The sequence below is a fragment of the Chiroxiphia lanceolata genome, chromosome 8, assembly GCF_009829145.1.
Source record: "Chiroxiphia lanceolata isolate bChiLan1 chromosome 8, bChiLan1.pri, whole genome shotgun sequence".
Classification (NCBI taxonomy): domain Eukaryota; kingdom Metazoa; phylum Chordata; class Aves; order Passeriformes; family Pipridae; genus Chiroxiphia; species Chiroxiphia lanceolata.
In genome coordinates, this window is record NC_045644.1 from 16,323,184 (window position 1) to 16,344,518 (window position 21,335).

A 21,335-nucleotide genomic window follows, 5' to 3' on the forward strand; every position below is an offset into this window, starting at 1 on the left:
AGTGAAAAAAAAATTTCTGGAAGTCCAGCATATTCAGAACTTGTTTGCCCTGTTTTGTCATCACTACCATTTTTATAAAACAGCCTACACTGTATTCATCACAGTTATTATATTTGGCTTCTACAAGTAAATGTGAGTTGCAACAGTGTCCTACTGCTTCCTACCTCCTTTCCTATTTTGGTGCCATTGATCAATCTGGAAACATTTGCCACAATCTTAAAATGAAAACAAACAGGGTTCACATGCATAGAGAGTATACAATATTATATACTCCACATACTTCCCAATTTGTTTCAGTACCATGAGAGCCCTGAAAAAGTATCAGGATGCCTTTAACATCTGTTAACAGTAGCTCGATCTCTGGAGGTGGGGAAATAGCAGGTAAGTTTGTGAGGAAAACTGGAATTTTTTGGTTTTGTTTCAGCTATCAAAAAAACATGAAAACCAGTCAGCTTTGAACCAAATCAGCTGAATACTTTATCATAAACTGTGTTAGTACAGCCTCTGCAGTCCAGTGCCTGAATCCTCAGTGCAAATTACAAGTTCCTTCAGACACTATTGGCCTGTGTGAGGGCTATGTCTGCCTCCAGCTTCTCAGAAACATGATGCAAATTCTACATTTTGAAAAGGAAGCAATGTCACCTGCATAGCTGTCCAAGAACATCACAGAAAAGAAGATAAGTTTAATGTTTAAGTACCCCAAGCAGATGGCACTGCCTAACTCTAACTGTTAAAAGCTGCAATTTTCAGTTATTTCTCAATAAACCCAGTCTGTATAAGCTACAGCACAGTACAGAAATATAAGCTGCTATCACAACTTTCTTAGTAGTCAGCAAACTTGCTACTGTCCTTGTTCATTAATCTCTCAGAATAAACTGATATGCAGCACTGCACATTTGTAAAATGCTTTCAGTTTGCTTTAATTTTTTAAGGGTTTTCTATGATGAAATACAGTTAAAATGTGCTCAAATACTGTCTCTATTATTAATATTCACTGTTGAGGAAAGTTACTAGTATTGGTATTCACACATGTTTTACCTGAGGCAATTCAATGTAACAGTCAAGTGTAATATTCAGTGAAAGCTGTTTCATCGAAAAAAAGGTAATTTTGAAATGTTCAATGCAGTGGTTAAACACTGGACTTTACAAAATAACCAAACAAACACCAAACATAGAGTCTATTTTTTTTTGAATGTTACACATTTCAAGTCACAAATACATATTATGAAAGACTCTTTACATCCAGTCATCCTCCAGTTCACTAGAAATAGCAACACACTTGAAGTTACCAGCTCAAGATCATCATTGCTTTAAGATGCTATTAAAAGGGAGTTGTTTTGCAAGTGAAGAATATAAGATTGATTTATATGAAACAATTGATCAACAAAATGTTAAAATCAGTAACATCATAAGAAAACTAAATATTTAATTCTCCCACTATTCAGCAAACAAAACATTTAGTAAATACTTTTACCTCTTCTCCGCCCATAGCTCCTGGCTGCATGTAAACACAGAAGAAAATTGTCGGTACAACTGTCATTAGATTTAGCTCCAAAAGCAATGAAAATGTAGCTTCTACCTCTTCTATTTTTCCCCTCCCACCATAAAGAAGGAAAAAAACATTCAAAAAGTGCAAGATGAAAATCAAACAACCCAAGACAAGAGAAAAAGCTGAAAGATAATACAGCTGGGGGGTGGGGGGGGAAAGGAACATACCTGCTAGAGCAAGTTTTCTACATAGCAAAGGCACTAAAAAAATTAGGCATATCAGACAATACTATAAAATAATAATTTAGGATTATGGTTTTAAGAGGCAATAAACATCATCAACAGTAGTCGTAATTAAAAGAATTAAGTTTGCATTTTATTAATCAGTTGTAGAGAACATATTTTCCAATTATATTTCAATTTAAATAATTAACCATCTGTAGATACTAAAATCCTACCAAAACAACATGAACTCAAGAGCCAGTATGTTTAGAGGAATAAAACCAGATTGACAAAATGCCTTTATAGCTACCAGAATTAACACAGTCTTTCAATGAGACGTGCACCAATGGCAAAATCCACAATGCTGGACAAGTGCAGGAGCATATTTTGTGATATAATGGCAAATGCAAAAGTCAGTATTTTTTTTAACTGAAATTTTAGAAAGCCACAAAATAATCTAGAAAACACGTGTCTTCCACACAGTCAACTTATCACAAAAGACATCTATCCTTGCAAAGTAATCAAATGCGGAAGGCTAGAAATCAGGTTGGGTTTTTCAACAGAAGTGAGGTAATAAGTAACAGAGCCTTGTTTTGTTTCTTTCTCTCTTCACTGTAATATTTTCAGTGTTCCTCCCAACCCCATCTCTTATTTCCAAAACTAACACAATGCCTTCCAGTCCTGCCCGACACACCCAGGTATCCCACCATACCCCTCAGCATTCCCTGTCTACTTTTCTTTGGCCAGCAATTACATGACAGATTGGTGGTGGCTATTTGAGAACTATTCACCTGCTGACTGGTCCCCTGGCCATCACCTCTGAGTAGCCCTGGGGATACCGGCGTGAGGCTCACCCTCCTCCAGCACAGGCACTGGCAGTAACCTCTCTTCTACCCAAGCAGCTTCCTCCTCAAGCCCTGAAGAAACACAGTCTCAGGCACCATACACCTACCCTACATCTTTTTCTTCCACTGTCAATGAGGCCACAAAAAAGCAAATACATGAGTACCTCATTAGGGGAATTAAAAAATTTCAAGGGACATGAAGACAGTCAGAGCTGTCTGTGTGAACAATTATTCAGTCACGGTGAGGTGGTTGGTAAGCCCTGAGAGAGACTCTGCTTCTTGCATAGCCGGTAATAGGTGAGAATTAATACTAGAGTTGGCTTTGCAGCAAGAATAAAATCAGTTCTCCTGCTTTCTAGCTACTACTAAAGCCATATTCTATTACTTATTATGATGGCAAAGAACCATTGTCAGACCTTTTGTAGCAAGTCCTTGTCTTGATGAATGCCCACACACCCAAAAAAAGCATGCATTAAGAGTAACCAAGAGCATCAAGAGTAATTTATCTGAAAGAAGTTTCTCAAACAGAACGCTACCAATCTAAAAATTAAATAAAGAAGTATTATTTCAGTATGAGATGAAAAAGACTCCTGTGCTTCTTTTGAAGAAAACAAAGGTTTATATGCTTAATTTAAACTTTTAGGCTCTGAGCAAGACCAGTACATGATGGCAAAAATCTACCAAAGACTTCTGTAATGTTAGAACACCCTATTGCTATTCATGTATTATAACACTTCTATGTTATACTGCACTGCAGAATAATACTTTTTTCCTATATTTGCACTCACACACATAATCTTTATTTTCATAAAAAGGTTTCACTGGAGGTATATTTACAATTGCCTGTAAACTCCAGGAGGAAAATACTGCAATCCACTTAAATAGGAAGACAGGCAATTCAGCTTTTCTTGATTTAAAAACATAGCATCACATTTAAACACTCAAAGAAGGTGTTTTAAGCATTGTTGTTTATATTTTGTATATGTCTACACACATAATTTGAAAATTACCTCATTTTTATCAAGTATTTATATTAAACTGTTACTTTTTTCCAGCAAGCTGCCAGTTATTCAGCATGGCTACTTCAGAATGTCAGTGCACATTTTATTATGTTGTTTACACAGGATGTGAAATAAGAATGTGTCATTTGAAACAAGTTAATAAAAAATACTCATCTTGTTCACAAGCCAAAGTTCAGAGCACAACAGATTTAATAGCAGGAATGGTTCATCAGGTAAATTTCATAATGCCTCCAGTATGAGTAAATATTTAAAAAAATAAACAACTTGGAAATTATTCTTGAATGAAGACATCTGGGAGCCAATAAGAAAATCATTGCACTATTAGAAACAATGAAATTACCAGAGCTATGTATCTGAAGTTACTTTCTCCCTTGGGCAATTCCAACAGAAGAGATTGGGAGCTCCAAAAATCAGACCCCCCACCAATGCAGCTGCTCCCCATATACTAGTTTTGGTGCTAAATATAAACATCATTTTGCACAGAAAACCACCTCCGGAAATGTTTCTGAATTCAACACAAGCGATTCTTTCCTAGGTACCTCCTAGAGCATTCCAGTATTAAGGAAAACACAGCTGCTTTAAGAAGGGATGAGTACATTTTCCCATATAAAAACTAAAATTGTTGCAGGCACTGATCATTTGTGCAGCTCCCAGAAGGATCAGCACTGCGTTAGTGTCTGTTCGTCCTTAGCAGCTTCCTTTAACTGTCAGGTAAAAAGTTACATAACCACCGTGTCCCCAGTTGCATGCCCTCAAATACAAAGGAACAACAGATCCTCTTCCACCCCCTGATAACTCTCCTGAAACTATTAACTCACCTCATCCCAGAAGATGAGTGTATTTTTACAAACATGAAACTGCACGATGAAGAACAGAACTCTAAGCGTTCAACAAACAAGCAAAACAAACTCCCCAAACTTTGTAATGCAATCAAGTAAACTCAGTACTAATGCTATTGAACTCCCCAAAGCCTGCAGCTAAGATTACCCATTGCTGCAATAAATCAAAACTCACTCAAATTAACTGCTCAGATTTTAACTGCATCTCAAAGAAAGCTACATGAAAATTATGAAAAATAACTTTTCTGGGTTTTTTTTCATTGTTTTATTATAATATGGGATTGGAACTGCACCTTGTATATGTATCAAATAGTTAGCAGTCCTAGGAAATTCTGGAGCTAGACTGGTTAAAGGAAAGTTTATTTGACAAGACTGGGAACCTCCTTGATTTATAAGGTACCAGAATCTCATTTCTAGCCTGGAACACTCATTTGTATTCTTGAAACAGTCAGCAGTTCAGAACAATACTTGCTTTAGGACATTATGAGTTATGCAATAATTTTCTAAGATCAGAAAGGAAAATATGTCAAGCTTTTTCTTTTGAACAGTGGGTCTCAAGTTCTTAGAGATCCGGAAGTTTACAAGTGAATTAAAATACCAGCGAAAATGAACTCATGAACTGAGGGAAGGTGATAGAATCAAGTATAATTACGCAACATGTTTTTGCCCAAAAGAGAGGACCATATAAATGAATTGTAAAGATGATTGACACTCATATATGAGAGGTTCAAAAGAGGGTTCTCAATTTCCACTGACAGATAGGCTGGATGTGCAGATGGGTGCTACAATAATTTGGTGGTATTGGCCTCAACAGTCCCTCCAGGTTGATTTTTTTTCCAATGCTACCAATGCAAGCGTTACAACCATCTCCCTGATCACATATGCTCACATACATAAACAACTGAATCCCATCATCAGAGAAACACCTCTACATGCAAGCTGTATGCAGTTAAGTCCCACACACTGGACCTCAAACACTTTATCAAACAGGTGAACTGCATTTGACACTCAAAACCAGCTTCGGTGTTCCTTTCTTAGGCACATGAGCAGCCAAGCAACTGTGCAGGAGAACAGGGTTATCTATTTCCATCTCTTTGTTTTAGTTAAAAAGATCTGTTAACAATAAACCTCACATTTTTAACAGCCAAGCTGTTTCATCTCTTCTTGCATCATATATAATGCTTGTGGAATAGCCTGGAAAATCTTGACATTCTGAGGAAACAGATGGCACTAACCCACAATAGAGAGGATCACAAAGATGAAAGAGAAAGCACATTGCTAAGGTTGTGAGGCAGGAAAAGTGGTGGGGAAAACAAACAAACAAGAAGGTATTGAAGAGTTATAAAGTTGGATTAAAAAGATGATTTAAGAAATCTTCCTCTGCTAGAAAAAGCCTTTAGCAGTCACTGATAAGAGACATTGCCTTCAGTAACAGTCAAATCAGATTTCTGGAAGTGCAGATGCTAATATAAACAACTGAAGGTAAGAAAGAAGATGTTGTATTGCTCCTTGGCTTCCTTCCCCACCTTTTTTAAAAATTAAACAGGCATAGAAGGGACTTGGAGATACCAGCAAGTCCAACTCACAGCCTCCAAGGCAGCATCAATTCTCTTTATACAGCTGGTTCTGAAAAACTTAACAAGGTTATGTGTAAAGTGACAGTTCACACATTCTGGGACTCCTATGAACCCTGCTGCCTTTGCTATGTCACACTTTATATCATTCATTTTTTCCCTCCCGTTATATTAACTTTGGTCTCTTCACGACTACATTAGGTTTAGTTTTGCAAACTTTGTAAGGTCTCTCAGTGTTTTTTATTCCTTTCCATTATTCTATATATGCTAATAAGCTGGTAACACATTAGTAACCCCACGTGGCAACTGGGCTAAAGAGTTCAGCATATTCCTATAGGCAAATACCAAACTATTAGAAGAGATTGATGCCTCTCGAAATTTAGTCACACATTTTCCCAGAACACTATCACTACAAAAACCCCAAGCTTTTATTAGCTGTTAAACTGCCAACCCAAGATCCTGCAGGACAAAAATAATTCAATGAACCTTCTATTTGGAGCAGTATTTCAAGCTATAACAGTAGCAATGGCAAGAAATTCAAATATAAAATGCTACTTCAGCAACTTTTTTGTATCAAAACACTATATGTGTTTGAAAGCAACACATCAGAATACAGGAAGAGCCAAGGACAACAGCTCTTAATGATACAAGGAATTTTAAAACCAACAGAAACATGAAAATAAAAACTGAAATCCATTTGTTGTCATTACGTTTCCTGTCATGGTGTGACACCTTCCTCACATAATTATTGTCTGTATTAATAAAACAAACTCAAAATCTCAACACGGACATCTAAAAAGATGCCCCAAACCCTTACCTTAATGTATTTTTTCAAATTGTTTTACTCTGAATAGACAGAACTAATTACACTAATGAAAAGAAGAAGTGACAATCAGATGGAGAGCAAATAGGACCAGACCTCACAGATGACACATTTTCATATGATACAAGAATGAACAGTGGAAGCACATGGAACATTTGAAGCCCAACACCACTAAAAAGTCACTGTACAGACGAGCTTTAGGGAAAACAAATTCCAGCATTTCACAAAGGGGTTTCTCATTTGCTCATTTAACTACCTTCAAACTTATTTTATGGAATATTATTTGGGATACCAGCAAAACAGTTCAGTTCTTCCTTAGAAAGCTCTCATACCCTTGTTTATTCCCATCTCCCTTTTTCACCTGCCATACTTCTCTCTCCCTGAAGCTTATTGTTGGCTTTCTGAAGTTCACAAGAAGCATTAAAGATAGTTCACCACCTACCACGTAGGTGACTATGTATTCATGCTGATCATTTAGTCCTATTCACACAGCAAATTAAAAAGAAGCACATTCTCTTGAGAAGCACTCAAGAGAAAGGCCAATTGCTTCCAAACAGAAGCAGTGGCTGCAGAAATATATGGTTGCAAATGGCAGTGAATACTAATGAGAGAAGGGATGGAGGACACCTTTGAGGTAATTTTGCCAAAGCAAATTAATTTCTTTTCAGGCTTTGCCTAGCATTTTAAGCATAGCTTTTAACTGGTACTGCAAACATCTACTAAAATTATTATTAATAGATGCTGTAGATTAAAGTTTTTAAAAATTCTTCTACTTTTTAGCTCAGTATGAATGATGTTATTAAAAAGTTAAATAACTGATGTCAGTAATTGATCAAAAACTATTTCAAGAGAAATTTCAATTAGATCTGGTACAGACAGAATCTATACCTTTTTCCCTCTGAACAATGTTTCAAATAGAAACATTTGCATCTCCCTTTTGTTTAAATGCTCTTTAGGATTATGCTCAGACCTCTCTGAATATTTAAACATCGCATTCCTCAAAAGAAGTCTAATTCTGAACTTCAAGAGCATTTATAATATAAACATGTTTATACATATGTGCAACTGTGTATGTACACAACCATAATGCCATTAACGACAAGAAGAGATTCATAATAATTACGCATTTAAAAGCAATCTCTTCTATCCCACTAATTTTATTATTTCAGAACTTAGTGCTTTCAGATGATGATGATTTATAGCTTTGCACAGTGATGAACAAAATGGTGTAAGTATGCTCCACACTGTGCTGCCAACTAAGCAAGTAACACCTTCCCTCAAACCAAACAATCCTCTTCAACATTTACAGACAGCATCCCAAGATTGGCAGTCAGGAAAATCCCAAGTTTCAAAAGGCTGTAATCAGTAAATAGGAGTAAATAACAGCTGAAGTACAGTTGAAGGTGCTGCCACAGAGGATGAGGAACTAGAGATGAACACCCCTCAGAGCTTCCCCTCTCCCTACAGCACGTGAAGTTTTGCATTGCTGTTGGCATGAGCATATGCTGTCTTCCAACTTCAAAAGCTTGTGTACACTGTCAGTGTGAAACTGAGCTTTGAGTAATAAATCTTAAAGATTTTTACTGTGTCTTCACAGGAAAAGACAAAAATGCTTATGTAGCAATGACTATAAACAGAATGTGAAGGTTGGATTTGCAGTTTCAGCAGACAGTGTTTGGTTTCACAGAAATTATACACGGATTTGACAAGTATTATGATTTAAAGATGTTACGTAAGTTCTCAAAATTGTTCCAAAAATTACTGTTATGAAATATCTTTGGGGAATTCTTATTTTACTTCTTTTATTTTTTTAACCCAAATCACAACCATTCCAGCACAGAAAAGAGTATTTCTTCTTGAATTAACTTTCCTTAGTATATTTCCCCATGACAAAGGTAACAGATGACATGGGAATTACATAGTTCTAAATTTCTCAGTTTTAGCTGCATACAAAAGAGGATTTCAATCACAGAAAGTAATTTTTAAGCTTAGGTACTTAAATATTTGCTTTTATTCTCAGCTCTTCAAAATATAAGAGCAAAACCCAACAGGTTTCATAATACAGTAATTCTAGCTTCCGAGTTCTCAGTAATGACCAAAAATGGTGTGGCCTCACCTAGTAAAGAAAGGAAAGTGAAATATATGGAAACTTATTCAGACCTTTCATTTCACTGAATTTAATTTTGCATAAAATACATATTTATGGTTCCAGGCTTTTGCAAGTCTGTACACAGTTAATATTTCAATAACCCCCTAATACTTTAAACAGTGGAAATACACAAATATATTTAGTTTGGGTCCCTCAGTTAGCTCTACTGCTATTTTAACCATACACCAGGACTACTACAAAGGATCATTGTTTTTCACAAACTAATAGATTTTATAGATGCTGTAAAAATTTCAAAGAAATTGAGACAGGAAGAAATATTTCTTAAATATTATTTCCATTAAAAAGAAAGCAGAATAGAATACATCATTCATTTAGGATAAAAGTGAGTTGTCCCAAAACAGTATAACATTTTGTATCAGTTTTTCATTCTTGTCTTTCAAAAATCTCTGTAAGACTTTTTAAGAAATACTACTATATAAATCATAGTAACTGTCAATTTGTAAAAGTAACTCAAAATTCAACCATAATATCCCATCTTCACAAGCATATTACTATTGCAATCAGCTTAATGAAATGCCCACGTTAGAACAACAAATACGTTCTGAGACCAGAATTCATGTCAAACAGCCAACAACTGTACTGTGTAGAACTTATTTACACACACGGACACTGACATGAACAGCTGCCTCTTTTGATAAAGACTTTAATTAAACAGTGTTTCTCCTAGTCAATTACTTGATTTCCCATAATTTCATGTGCCCATAAGAAAATGGGGCACACATGCTAAACATGACAACTGAAACTCTTCAAAATATCACCTCATCATTAACAGTGTAAAACTAAGGAGAACACAAGCAAAGTCTTACGGGTTCCAAATGCTGGCCTTTACAGCCAAATGTTAAACACCTTGCAACTTGTCTATTAAAAATTTTCAGTTCTTCACATTTATAAATTATTCTTCGCTTGGTACTAACAACAAAAAAAAGGCAGTTCTCAACTATACACAGTCTAACTTAAATTGACAGTGCAAGGGCAAAACATTTTAAGCGAAGTTTGTATGTTAATCCTAACGTCTAATACAACACTGTAAGCAAAAATGGACATTTCAAAATAGCATTTCATAGGATTAGACAGACAAATACTATGCTTAGATTTGCATAGTTCAGTTCTACGTTATGCTGGTGGTGCTGAACACCCCCCAAAACCCCCACACATGAGCTATCTTCCAGATCCATTTTGGCAGGTTTTTTGAATGCATATGTTCATGACTGGACTTTTAATTTTGCTTTTATTTCCTGACACAAACAAAAGCAATAATCTCTCAGTGAAGTGCAGTTTTTCCTCATTATGTAGACGTGTAAACATTCTCTCCATTCCTGTCTACATAATGGAAACCAACTGAGCAAACTCCATCAGTCAATGTAATTGTATGCAAAACTTGTAACAGCTCATCCCAACAGGAAGAAATATGTCTGGAGAGATATCAGAAAATAAAGTTACAGATTTAACACACACACCCACAAAAGAGGAAACAAGAGAGACTGTTTGTAATATTATCTAGAGCAGGCATTATCAAGCTTCCAGTGGAACACAAAGTCATTATAAAGCTAGTAAAAAGAACCCCCAATTCTACTAATGAAATCAGAGATGACTGATTTTCAGAACATTTTCAGAATGTGCACAAACTTCTATGCAAATATTACCACATATATTTGTCTGGCTGTGCAGCTATATACACAATAAATGTAAAAAATAATATTCAACATGACAATATAAATCACTAGACGTTAACTACTTACTATTAAGAGCCATAATATTGTCTGTTCCTGGATGATGGAAATTTATTCCCATACGCCCTGCAATGTAAGCAAAAGCTATTTTCAATGTTTTTATTTAAAAACTGAACTAAATTAATTAACATGAAAAATTTCTAAAGGTTGGGGTAGGTGAATCTTCCATCTATTGAAGACAACTTCCCAAGAATACACATTTACAATATTTAACACCACAGTACCTTTAGTGTTATGTACTTAAAACATTGAAAATCACAAAATAAACAGTAAAATAATTCTTTTTAATAAATTCCTTTGCTTTGCACTAAGAAAGTATTATGCTTACCCTTCAAAATAAGGCCTCAAGTTCAAGCTTGCTGCAGTTATGACATTTACAGCTGGCTTCCAATAACAAGTACAGCATTACAATACTCCACTTAATTGGTAAAAATAAATCACTATTTTTCATACTACCTGTAGCACCAGAAGCTCTCAAGTCAACAGATAGTTGGAAGGAAAATTCTTACTCTGGTTTTGTATTCTTTCCTAAGAATTTTCTATCTACTATTTGAGATAAGACACTGGGTTGGAGGGAATGTTGTCCTCATGCAGTACCTTCATATGGACTTTTGAGAAATATATATCTTGACCCAAAGGAGACTTAGCCCAGAGAAATCTACTTTTACTGTCAAAGCAAGAAATGAGCCAACAGAAGCAATGCTGTTCAGATTAGTTTTAGATACCATTTAACTGAGCTGAAGTATTAAAAACGTATCCTGAAGAAAATTTGTAACAGGACTTTCTTAATTAAATACCCGAAACAGTTTGAAAGCTGTAACTGGTATTAGCTGTCACTTGGAAAAAGATACAAAAGGATAATTATAGCCATAAAAAAGTTATTTCAATTGAGTAAGGTAAATAACTTCATGTATATAATGTCAATCCATTGCATATGCTTTTCAAATCTCTATGTCTATGGCTAAGTTTGGGAGTTAAGGAAGGAGGCACTTTACATTTCTTCACTACATGGGCACTCAAATATGGGAGCTCAGGACCCACTCACTATACTGAAGAACCAATATAATGGTTATGTTCCTGAACTTCTGCAAACCAAAGTTTTAACACAAACTCTGGCAAAGCAGAACTAAAGCCAATCCTCTCCAGCATTTTTAGTTCCTATTGATAGTTAAAGCCTCCTTATTTGCAGTCACAGAGACTGCTGTCCTGTAATGAATGTTCTTGCTGAACAGATGTGGCATGTAGTTTCAGTACATTTCTGAAACTAAGTCATAAGCAGTTTAAGAAAAGCAAATAAATCTTTTCTTCACGTTATAGTTTTTCCTTTTTTTGGGAAAAAAGTGTTGCCACAATAAGGCTATGAAGCCAACAGCGCCTCGAGAAAGAAGTGGGGGCAGAAGGTAAATAGAATTTCCATTTTTACTTTCCAACTCCTTGAGCAAAGTTTCTTAAAGAGATGATCTTCATTAACTACTTCACATTTCCTAATTACAGACATAATTCTCCTATACATATTTTCACATTAATCTGGCACTGCAGAAATACTAAAGCTGCTACTATTTCAGTTAGTATAACCTTTGCTAAAATATTTCAGAAATCTTGCCAGATGGACATTAATTCCCTTTCCTCAACAGTGTATTAATGACTGTGAGGTTACAAGTATTACTTGCAAAGAGAAAAGGTGCATATACTAATCTGTACTTTCAAATTAATACTTCAAATAGAAAAAAAAAGAAACTGATATGAAAAAAATATTCAAATTGGAATGCATGATAGTTGGACGAGCCTTTCTATCTTCCTTTGCTGAAGCTGAAATTCTGCTGTTCGACCAGCTTCAGAAATAGAATCCTATCTGTGACATCTGGGCCTGTTTTTTTCCTCCCTCCAGGCTGTCACTGGACCAGGTGCTGCTTGTGTGACATTTTGTCACCTGCCCTTGGCCTGCTATTTTTAAACAGTTCTTGTCAGCTATCTTTTAAGAGGAGTAGAAAATACAGAGCAGCACAAGCAGAAGGACATGTTCTCACACTGAGCTAAGCCACCGTGGGGATAATTCTGTACATCTTCAGAGGCCCCTCGTACTACTCTATAGAAACAGATCAATGGAATCCTTTCAAAACACACCTGTATTAAAAGCATTCAAAAGAGACTAGTAATGCAATAATCATAAGACAATTAATTACCAATAATTATACAGCCTTTCATATTAGTTATAACATTTGAAAATCTTGTTGCTTGAAGCAAATTATTCAATTGAAAAAAGAGGACATATGCAGATTACAAAACTGCATCATTATCTCAGAAAATTGTATTTTTATTTTTTTTTAATTTAAAGGTGCAGTACAGAACTGTGAAATGTAATTAAGAATATGTACTTTCAAAGACATATTTAGGTTAAACAGATAAATGAGTATTGGAAAACAAACAATTTTAAGAAAAACACATGTATGTTACCTGGACCTTTATGAAGACTATACAAGCACATATTTCTAATTATAGTTTTAAACCAAAATCTCTAGATAAAAGTTTTACTTTTCAAGATTATTAAGCACATTAAGCAGAAATGCAGAGAAGACAGAGCACAGAAGTTATGGATTCCAGCAGTTCACTGAAATCATAAATAGAAACCCTTCCAGTAACAACATCCCCAGTACTTGTATTCAGTGTCCATCTGCCATTTTCAGTTTGCCTATCTTGGTTTCATAACTATTTACTGAGTATATTTTCAATTACGTGCTTTTATAACATACACTTACAGTGCTGCAGTTAGGGTGCAAATTTAACCACTCTTTTACGTCTTTTCAATTCCTAATTTAAAAAGAAAACAAATCCAGTTGTATACTGCTTGCTCTTTAAACATTTCAGAGAAAAAAAATGAGGGTTTAATGATACATGTATAGCCCAGGCTGCACTTTTGCTTATTTTATGTCATTAAATTTCCTAAATTATCTCTCCTAACGACATTTGGAGAGACTTTCTGGCTGGACAGCCTGAGCGCTCTGCTGCATGTGCCATATCATGCTTGTCATGGCAGAGAGCCCAATTCCTTTTTAGAGCACATCAAATCTGTGCATCTTCTCTTCTGTATTTTATTAGAAATGAGATGTTAAATGGAACTTGCTTTGTAGAAGAGTATAATGATCTTGGATCAATTCTGACATCTTTCCAACAACTAAAGGGAGTATACCCTTTCCACATATGAATCTCTTTATTAAATCTTTCACAAATAAACTATGTTTTTAATTGTCTACATAATTTCAAGTCACATGATCAGTTTTGACACACAATGTTGCTCCAGAAATAACAAACCTAGGTATCAGACACAGTTTTACCAGTATTTCATTTTCTTTTTTATTCATTCTCTCTTCCTAAGTCCTTTATGGCTTTTTGAACTTGTGAAACCCTAATCAGCTCCTGGACATGCACTTCACTTACTTGGTGAAGGATTTTTAAGATTACAGTTACTTTTCTCATAATTTTCATATTACAATCAACATTCCAAGAAACCATGTTCATTGGTTATATATTGAGTAAAACTTCTTGCACTATTATACCTTGTGACTTTCACCAAGACGGACCACTCCCACCAATTCAGCAACTGGTATTTGGCATAAGATTTGCTAGAAAATAGCAAAACTGGCCTGCTTTTGACCTGTCCTGAACTTTCCGGGAATGAGAACTTCCTCTCACGTACTTCTTAAGACCACTGTTGATATCAATTACAAGTTAGGATTACATAATTCAGTGGCAAGGTCAAATGAAACTGGCAACAGGACTAGTTCTGCTATATTTCCTTAGTAGTAATCCCTCCTTTATCATTCTTATATTCTCTAGCAAATTATTTCCAACAAAAGGCACTAAAAACTAGCTATAATTACTTGGATGGATAGGTAGAGCAAAGTTTAGACACAGAAGAGTTGAAAAATCAAAGCAAGACCAGTGCATTATCTCAAACATCTGAAAGAAGATTATCCTTTTGACTCACATGTATTCAGTCAGGAGTCCAGTTTATGGCACAACCTGCAGCTCCACACACACTCACACACAGCCCCACCAGCTCGACCATGAGTCTCTACTCTATGACTCACAAATGGCCACAAGCAAGAGGCATGTGTGTGAACATAAAAGAATCGTCATCATTTCTACCTGAGCAGACCTCAGAACATTCTCTCACCTTTTCCCCCAAAATTACAGACACTTGAAACCGATGCTCAACATACTGACTAACTCAACATACATGCCCAAGACAATTTCAAAACTAAGAATGTTGAGAGCAAGGGTCTCCATAAAGAATTATAAAAAATAAAGGAAGTTTGTTGGGATTATTTCCCTCACCCTTTTTTATCTGCCATTTGTTCACACCCATAATTTAAACACCTACACTTACAGATCTTTAAAAAAAATTAAAATACTGAGCAGAACAAAAGTAGTATTGTTTGCCAGAAGGGGAATATGAAGAACTATTATTGTATTCACAAGTATATATTTTTACTGTGCAAAAACACATTGTGGCAATGTGAAGAGAAGTGTATAATTATCAGCTATGAATATCAGTAATAAAGCTGGTTGATACTAACTTCTTCCTATCACTGACTAAGCATATATATACCATCAGCAGGGAAAGCAACCTATAAAATAAAACAACATATACATTACAATGAAATGCAGTCTTCATAAGTTAATCACATTGCTCCAATAAAACACAAGGGGGTCTTGCATATATCTAAGTAGTATAAACATTTTCAGCTTAAGAAAAGCTATATTTTCAAAATATTATTACTTTAAAAGCAAGACTAGATGAACATAAAGATATATTTGGCTTTACTTGTAAGCAGTAGATAAGAATATGTACACATATACCCATCCTACATGAAGTTCTAGAACTGTATTCAAAAGAGCAATACTGGTATTTTTATTGGTGAGTTTGGGGGGAATAAAGTAAAACAATACGAAAGCAGACTTTTCCATTAGCAACCTATGCTAAAACACACAAAACCCTCAGAATAGTAGAGAAGTGGGAAAGAAAAAAAGAAAAAGGTGCTTTAGGTCTTTGTGAGGCCAGTCTTCAACAGCACAATGAAAAAACAGAAATAAACAGAAGGAAAAGTTGATATCCATATCATCACTTCTTAATCTAAACCAAGTAAACAAAAACCCCACCACTCCTGCCCAAAACAGATTCAGCAGGGTAAAGACAAGATGCCAGCAGCCAATTAAGAAGTATGATCATACAACAGGATCATTGGACAGAGCACTTATTTAAGGAATATGAACCATTTAATGATCATATTCTGTACTGAAAAAAATATTACAGAGGATTTTCTTAAATAAGCAGAGTTTTAAATGGCAACAGGGGCTGTGTCCTCTAAAAGGATTAGCTTGAGTGGCCTAATTTTAAATACAAATCGATGTGCAAACACATCTATCTGGTCACTCTGTTTTTCATGAACATTTACAGAAAGGGGTCTGATGAGCACTGAGATTTTGGGAAATGCAGGTACACTGCACTTTTTTCTAATGAAAGTGTTGCCAAGAAGCTCTAACAGGGTAGCACCATTTCTAGGACTGAGATGACAACATTCGTTCTATTTGCATGACCTTTGTGTTCAGCTGCTGACTGCAAATACAAATATGATCCATTCACCTTCACTTTTCTCAGGTCATGTGGCAAACTTACTGCTTTGCTTACAAAAAGCTTAGGAACATTTACAGCTGAACAAAATCAGGTGGCATGTACTGAAGTTAATGAAAATCAAAGTGGAAGCCTAAAGGTCCATTCTATATTTATTACAACACTGTCTAAGTTGCGTATGATCTTCAAACATTTGGCTGCCAAAAACCATAAACAACATCGTTAATTTAAATGTAAACAGAAAATCTTAAATTTTGTTTAGTTTTCATATGACCTGATACAGTCTTTACAACAGCTAAAAAGCAGTAACCCAGTAACTTCAGTCTTCTATTACGCAAATATATGGGTGCCATTAAGCACTGAAAATCAAGATAAAAAAGTTTCCCCACAGATGCTATTTCTGCCTCGGAACTGTTGCACATTTGTATTTAACATCTCAAGCTCTACTGAAATATTATGACATAATCAACACACACTTTATGTATCTTTCTACAGTATGGTAACGATTAAAATTAGTTTTAATAAAGCCTATTCTTGAAGTTCTCCTGGTCCATATGTTGTCTCCAAATACTCATACTTGAAGATGTACCACACTGATACTTCAAAAAAAAATTCAGAATTTTCGTTAGCTGGGGATTTACAAATTACAAAGTTTGTTTCCACTCTGATTTAGTATAAAACCCAACTATTACTGCTATCTAGCGTAACAATAAATTTAAAATAAATATTTTGAAGGGATATGATTTCTCTCCTCAATATCATACTTTGATTCAGTTTCATGACCTGTCAGTAGCACATGTGCACAGCATATGATCTAACACAGCTGAAATATTTTATTTAATTATTTAAAAATAGAACAAAGGCAGCTGCTAGTTACTACTGATCAAAATATTTTTTTAGATCAGAATGCCTCTGTTTGTGTTGTAATGCAATAGTTTGACACGGATAAACATATTGCAACAGTGACATATTACACCATAGACAGAAGACACTTTGATGTAGGAAAGAAATGTTCTAGTCAGTAATAAGTAGCATCTACTTAGCTATTCTGATAATTCAGTTTTGCCCTACAGCCTCAGGTCGAATCAGTATGTAAATAAAAAAGGCTATAAAATACTGCAAGTATATTCTTTCCTCATTAAAACAAAACTGTCCCTCGTATTTCTGCAGTGTATAATATATTTTATTTGCAACTCAGAAAATAAGTAGGACCACTCGGGAAAAACATCTCAGGAGATATTGAACATTTCTGTCATATAGGCCTTGTTATGACTGACACAGGGAACAACCAGATGTCCTACGTCATATACAGTAATTCATCATTAATTAGAAGCAGCTTAACAATTCCTTTCCTGAATTTTCTTCCTTTCTTTTTTCCACCTTTTTGAAAGAAGAAAAGTATTTGAGAGTATTGACTGAAAGAGAAGAAAAATGTTGAATCTGGTCTTGATGGTAGAGAAAGCAGGGAGGGAAGTCTGACTAACTGTTTTGGGACAAAAGAAAATGAGACTTCCTTTTCCATTAATTTACATTCCTTAAGTCTCAAAGCGTGAAAATGACAAATTATTTGTAAAGCTACCCAGTACCCAGATTATGAAGACAGAAAGACAGGAACCTACAGCAGAGTTCCCCTGTCTGGTAGGAAAAGCTGAGAAAAAGAAATCAGTTTTAGACAGAAATAAAACAAGAGCTGACACTGAGCACCTTCTCCCAAGACTGGGCTCAAGATAAAATGCAACACTGATGGACATGCTGGTAATTTACTAAAGTCCAGAAACCTCAGAGCCAGATATCAAATCTCTCTTACAGCAAGAAACACAAAGAAAGAACCGAGTGACCCTGGCTCTCCTGGCTGGAGAGCACCACGCCAGCCTGCCCGTCAGACTGGGTTAGCACTCGCTCAATGTAAGTAATTCAATATTGCAAGAGTGAGGATCAGTTCATTTCTGCTGCACTAAGGATCTATCAGACTTTCTCTGTTCCACATTTGAAAGCAACACCCTCCCAAAAAAGTCACTTAATCACATGTCCTCTCAAGGCCAAGTGGATCATGTTTTAAAAAAAGTGACCTGCCTTGGTGATCTTGAAATAAACTCTATTTCCATGGCCAGACAAAGTCTGACTATACCTCAGATTCAGAGAAGGGTATGAAGCTTCAACTACTATAAACAAGAGGATAGACTCTTCCTTTCTCACCCCAAGCTTCTTCCCTACCTTCTCTGAACAATGCAGAGCATGAGGAACACAGACCCCAAAATGAAAAGAAAAATATCCCAGAACCATTTCAATTTGGTCTTCACATCAGAATCTTCTATGGCTAATCCTCCTACTCACATTCTAATCCAGAACTCTTGTCCTACATCCAAGAGAATCATTTTTCTGTTTCAAGTATCTGCTGGGATGTAAGGGGGCACATAGGCCAAGAGGGGCTATGTTCCAAGCAAAGTTTCAAACTTAGATAAACCACACGCAACACTTTATTAATGAATACATATAGAGACAATACTTCTAAAAATAAGTATTTGATGAAGACTGTTGGCAGGTTGAAATGATCCTGAAATAGCTCCACTGGCTTTGTAACATGCATTAGAGGCCCTAAGACATGAATCAAATCTTTCTGTATTTTCAAAATCAGAGGATTTGGTACTCATTTTTTCACCCCTTCCATTTAAAAATTTGGATAGTAAAGGTACGATAAACTGGCCTGTAAGTGCTGCTAGCTACAACTGTTTGAAAAAAATAAGGCTCATTTACCAAAAGCTGAACAACTAAAAAAAGTCATTTGAAAGCCATCTCATTATTTTTCTTTGTTTATTTTAAATCAGGATTTTTGTGGCTGTTTTATTTTCTACCTAGAGAAGAAATACCTGCAGACGTCTAAGAGAGGAAAGTCACAGATGCAAGAGGAAGGAAAGATTTAAAGGGAAAAAACACCTTGTTTACTATGAAAGACAGAGGTGGTAAAATGAAGAGGAACTAGGTCTGAGATTTGGTTAAGTCGATAAGATTCCAGAAAAAGTGGCTGAAATTTTGCACAAGAGGAATTCACACAGGAATGTCTATAAGGAACTGAAAAAAATCAAGCTGAAGCACATAACCAATATATTCAAAAAGCTTCAAGATGAAAATAAATGAAAATGTGAGAATGACTTAAGAAACAAGCAAAAGCAAGCATAATTGATAACTTTCTCAAGGTCATAACAGACTAAAATGTCCTTCTACGTTAAGGGGGAGAGCCAGAGAAGAATGGGATAAATAAGAAAAAATTGAGTTTAGGAGACAACATTAAGCAAAATGCAAGGAAGGTACAGAGGACAGCAGCTCTAAACCTTCTGCATCTTTGGTAGAGAAAAAGCAAGAAGTTGGATGTACAAGAGAAGAGTCAAGACCAATTTTCACAGAAAAAGCAACAGCGAAAATGCAACAAGGAAATGACTTGAGGAATGGATCGATGTTTGCAGAAAAACGTTTTTTATGAAAAGGATTCAGCTAAAACAGTAACCTATATTCATTTAACACAGAGGAAGGAGACACTTCCTGCAAGGGAAAATGAAACAGCCACTCCTATGAATATTGCCAGTCATGCTGCATAGTGCAAAAGCAGGAGTAGAGAGGAAAGTGCACACTAGGTCAGGTCAAGGCTGGAGACTACCAAAGTAAGCCCTTGCCGGAGGAGGAAAAAAGAAAAGCAAGATAGGGAATTAACTATATCATTAGGAAAGCAAACAAACAGAAAAGCAGCTGTGCAGAGACACAGAGAGATAACTAATATCTCCAACAGTTACTGAACTGGAAGTGAGGTAATTAACAAGGCAGGAAGGCCAAAGCAGGTGAGCAGCAGTGAATGAGAAAATTAAATAGTTAGAAAGAGCACGTTTGTTAAGAGAAAATGTAAAGCTACTGGTCCCACTGGCAAATGGAAAAGTTCAACTTAAACTTTACAATTAATATCCAATCCAATAAAACTTCTGATACCATCTTTCTCATTTTTTCCACACAGATTCACATGGAAATTCAGTCTTTAAAAAAACAAGTCTCTATTTGTATCTTCATATAAATACTGACTAAAAAAAAATCGGAGTTTTTAGCTAGATTATCATATTTATTGTAATAAGATACAATAAATATTTAGCTCTATTAACTAGCAATTTGGATTTTATTTCATATCTTAATGCCAGCCATATATAACATATATCCAGCAAAAATCTCAATTTTGTTGAGCTTGTTTTTTCAAGTTCCAGTTTAACCCTTATTTTGGAGGTCTATGATCAGAATAGACATGAGATAGTACTTGCCATTTTAGACGGATGAATAATGATTAAAGACACTCGAAGGCTATAGCACAGCAAATTTCAACATAACAGTGTAAAGCACAGGATAGAAGAGAGTACAGAAGCTAGTTCAGTATGGCTGTACAAAAACCCTGTACCCAGAAAGATGGCAAAAGAGGCACATGACCTTAGACCTAGAAAAAATATTTTCCACGTGTAATATATATATGGGAGGGGAGTAAATGAGGCAACTGTGACATCAAAAAGCATGTATACAAGCATTAGCATAGGAAGTGCTATACACAACTGACTTTCTTCTCTGTGTCCTGATTTCTTAGTGTTTAGGAACAATTTCTTGTTCAATACCTCCCTGGTACATGGCTTACTACTGTCTTCAGTCTTAAAAGTCACCAAGAATGCACATCAGCAAGAATGTGTACCTATTTTTAAACATAACTAAGGAAAGATTAAGACAGAGGAATGTGCAGATTGATCAGGAATATTTATTCAATGAAATGGTGCCACACCTTTCACTATTCATTACCAGCTAAATATTAGAAACAGTTTCATCTCCAATGCTACACTTGGTAGAACAAAGACACTTTAACAGCATAAACAGTCAAAACTTTCCAGCACTTAATAACAGCTAACATCTTTTGCCTCCCCCTAACAATTTGAAATCCAAATTAAGATAAATTTGTTTAAAAGAAACCTGAACA

The 21,335-nt window shown here is 35.5% G+C and overlaps 1 protein-coding gene across 10 annotated transcripts in view; it reads right to left on the bottom strand.

Annotated features, from left to right (window-relative positions):
• CPEB3 (cytoplasmic polyadenylation element binding protein 3) overlaps positions 1-21,335 on the bottom strand; it is an 84,966-nt gene that overhangs the window by 32,262 nt on the left and 31,369 nt on the right. For 7 of the 10 annotated variants that reach the window (XM_032695192.1, XM_032695188.1, XM_032695194.1 and 4 more), the window contains exons 4-5: positions 10,723-10,779; positions 1,475-1,498 (exon numbers count right to left, since the gene is read on the bottom strand). In XM_032695192.1, the coding sequence (XP_032551083.1) occupies positions 1,475-1,498; positions 10,723-10,779 (81 nt within the window). The remainder of the gene's footprint in view (positions 1-1,474; positions 1,499-10,722; positions 10,780-21,335) is intronic. The other 3 variants (XM_032695197.1, XM_032695195.1, XM_032695189.1) reach the window with 1 other exon arrangement.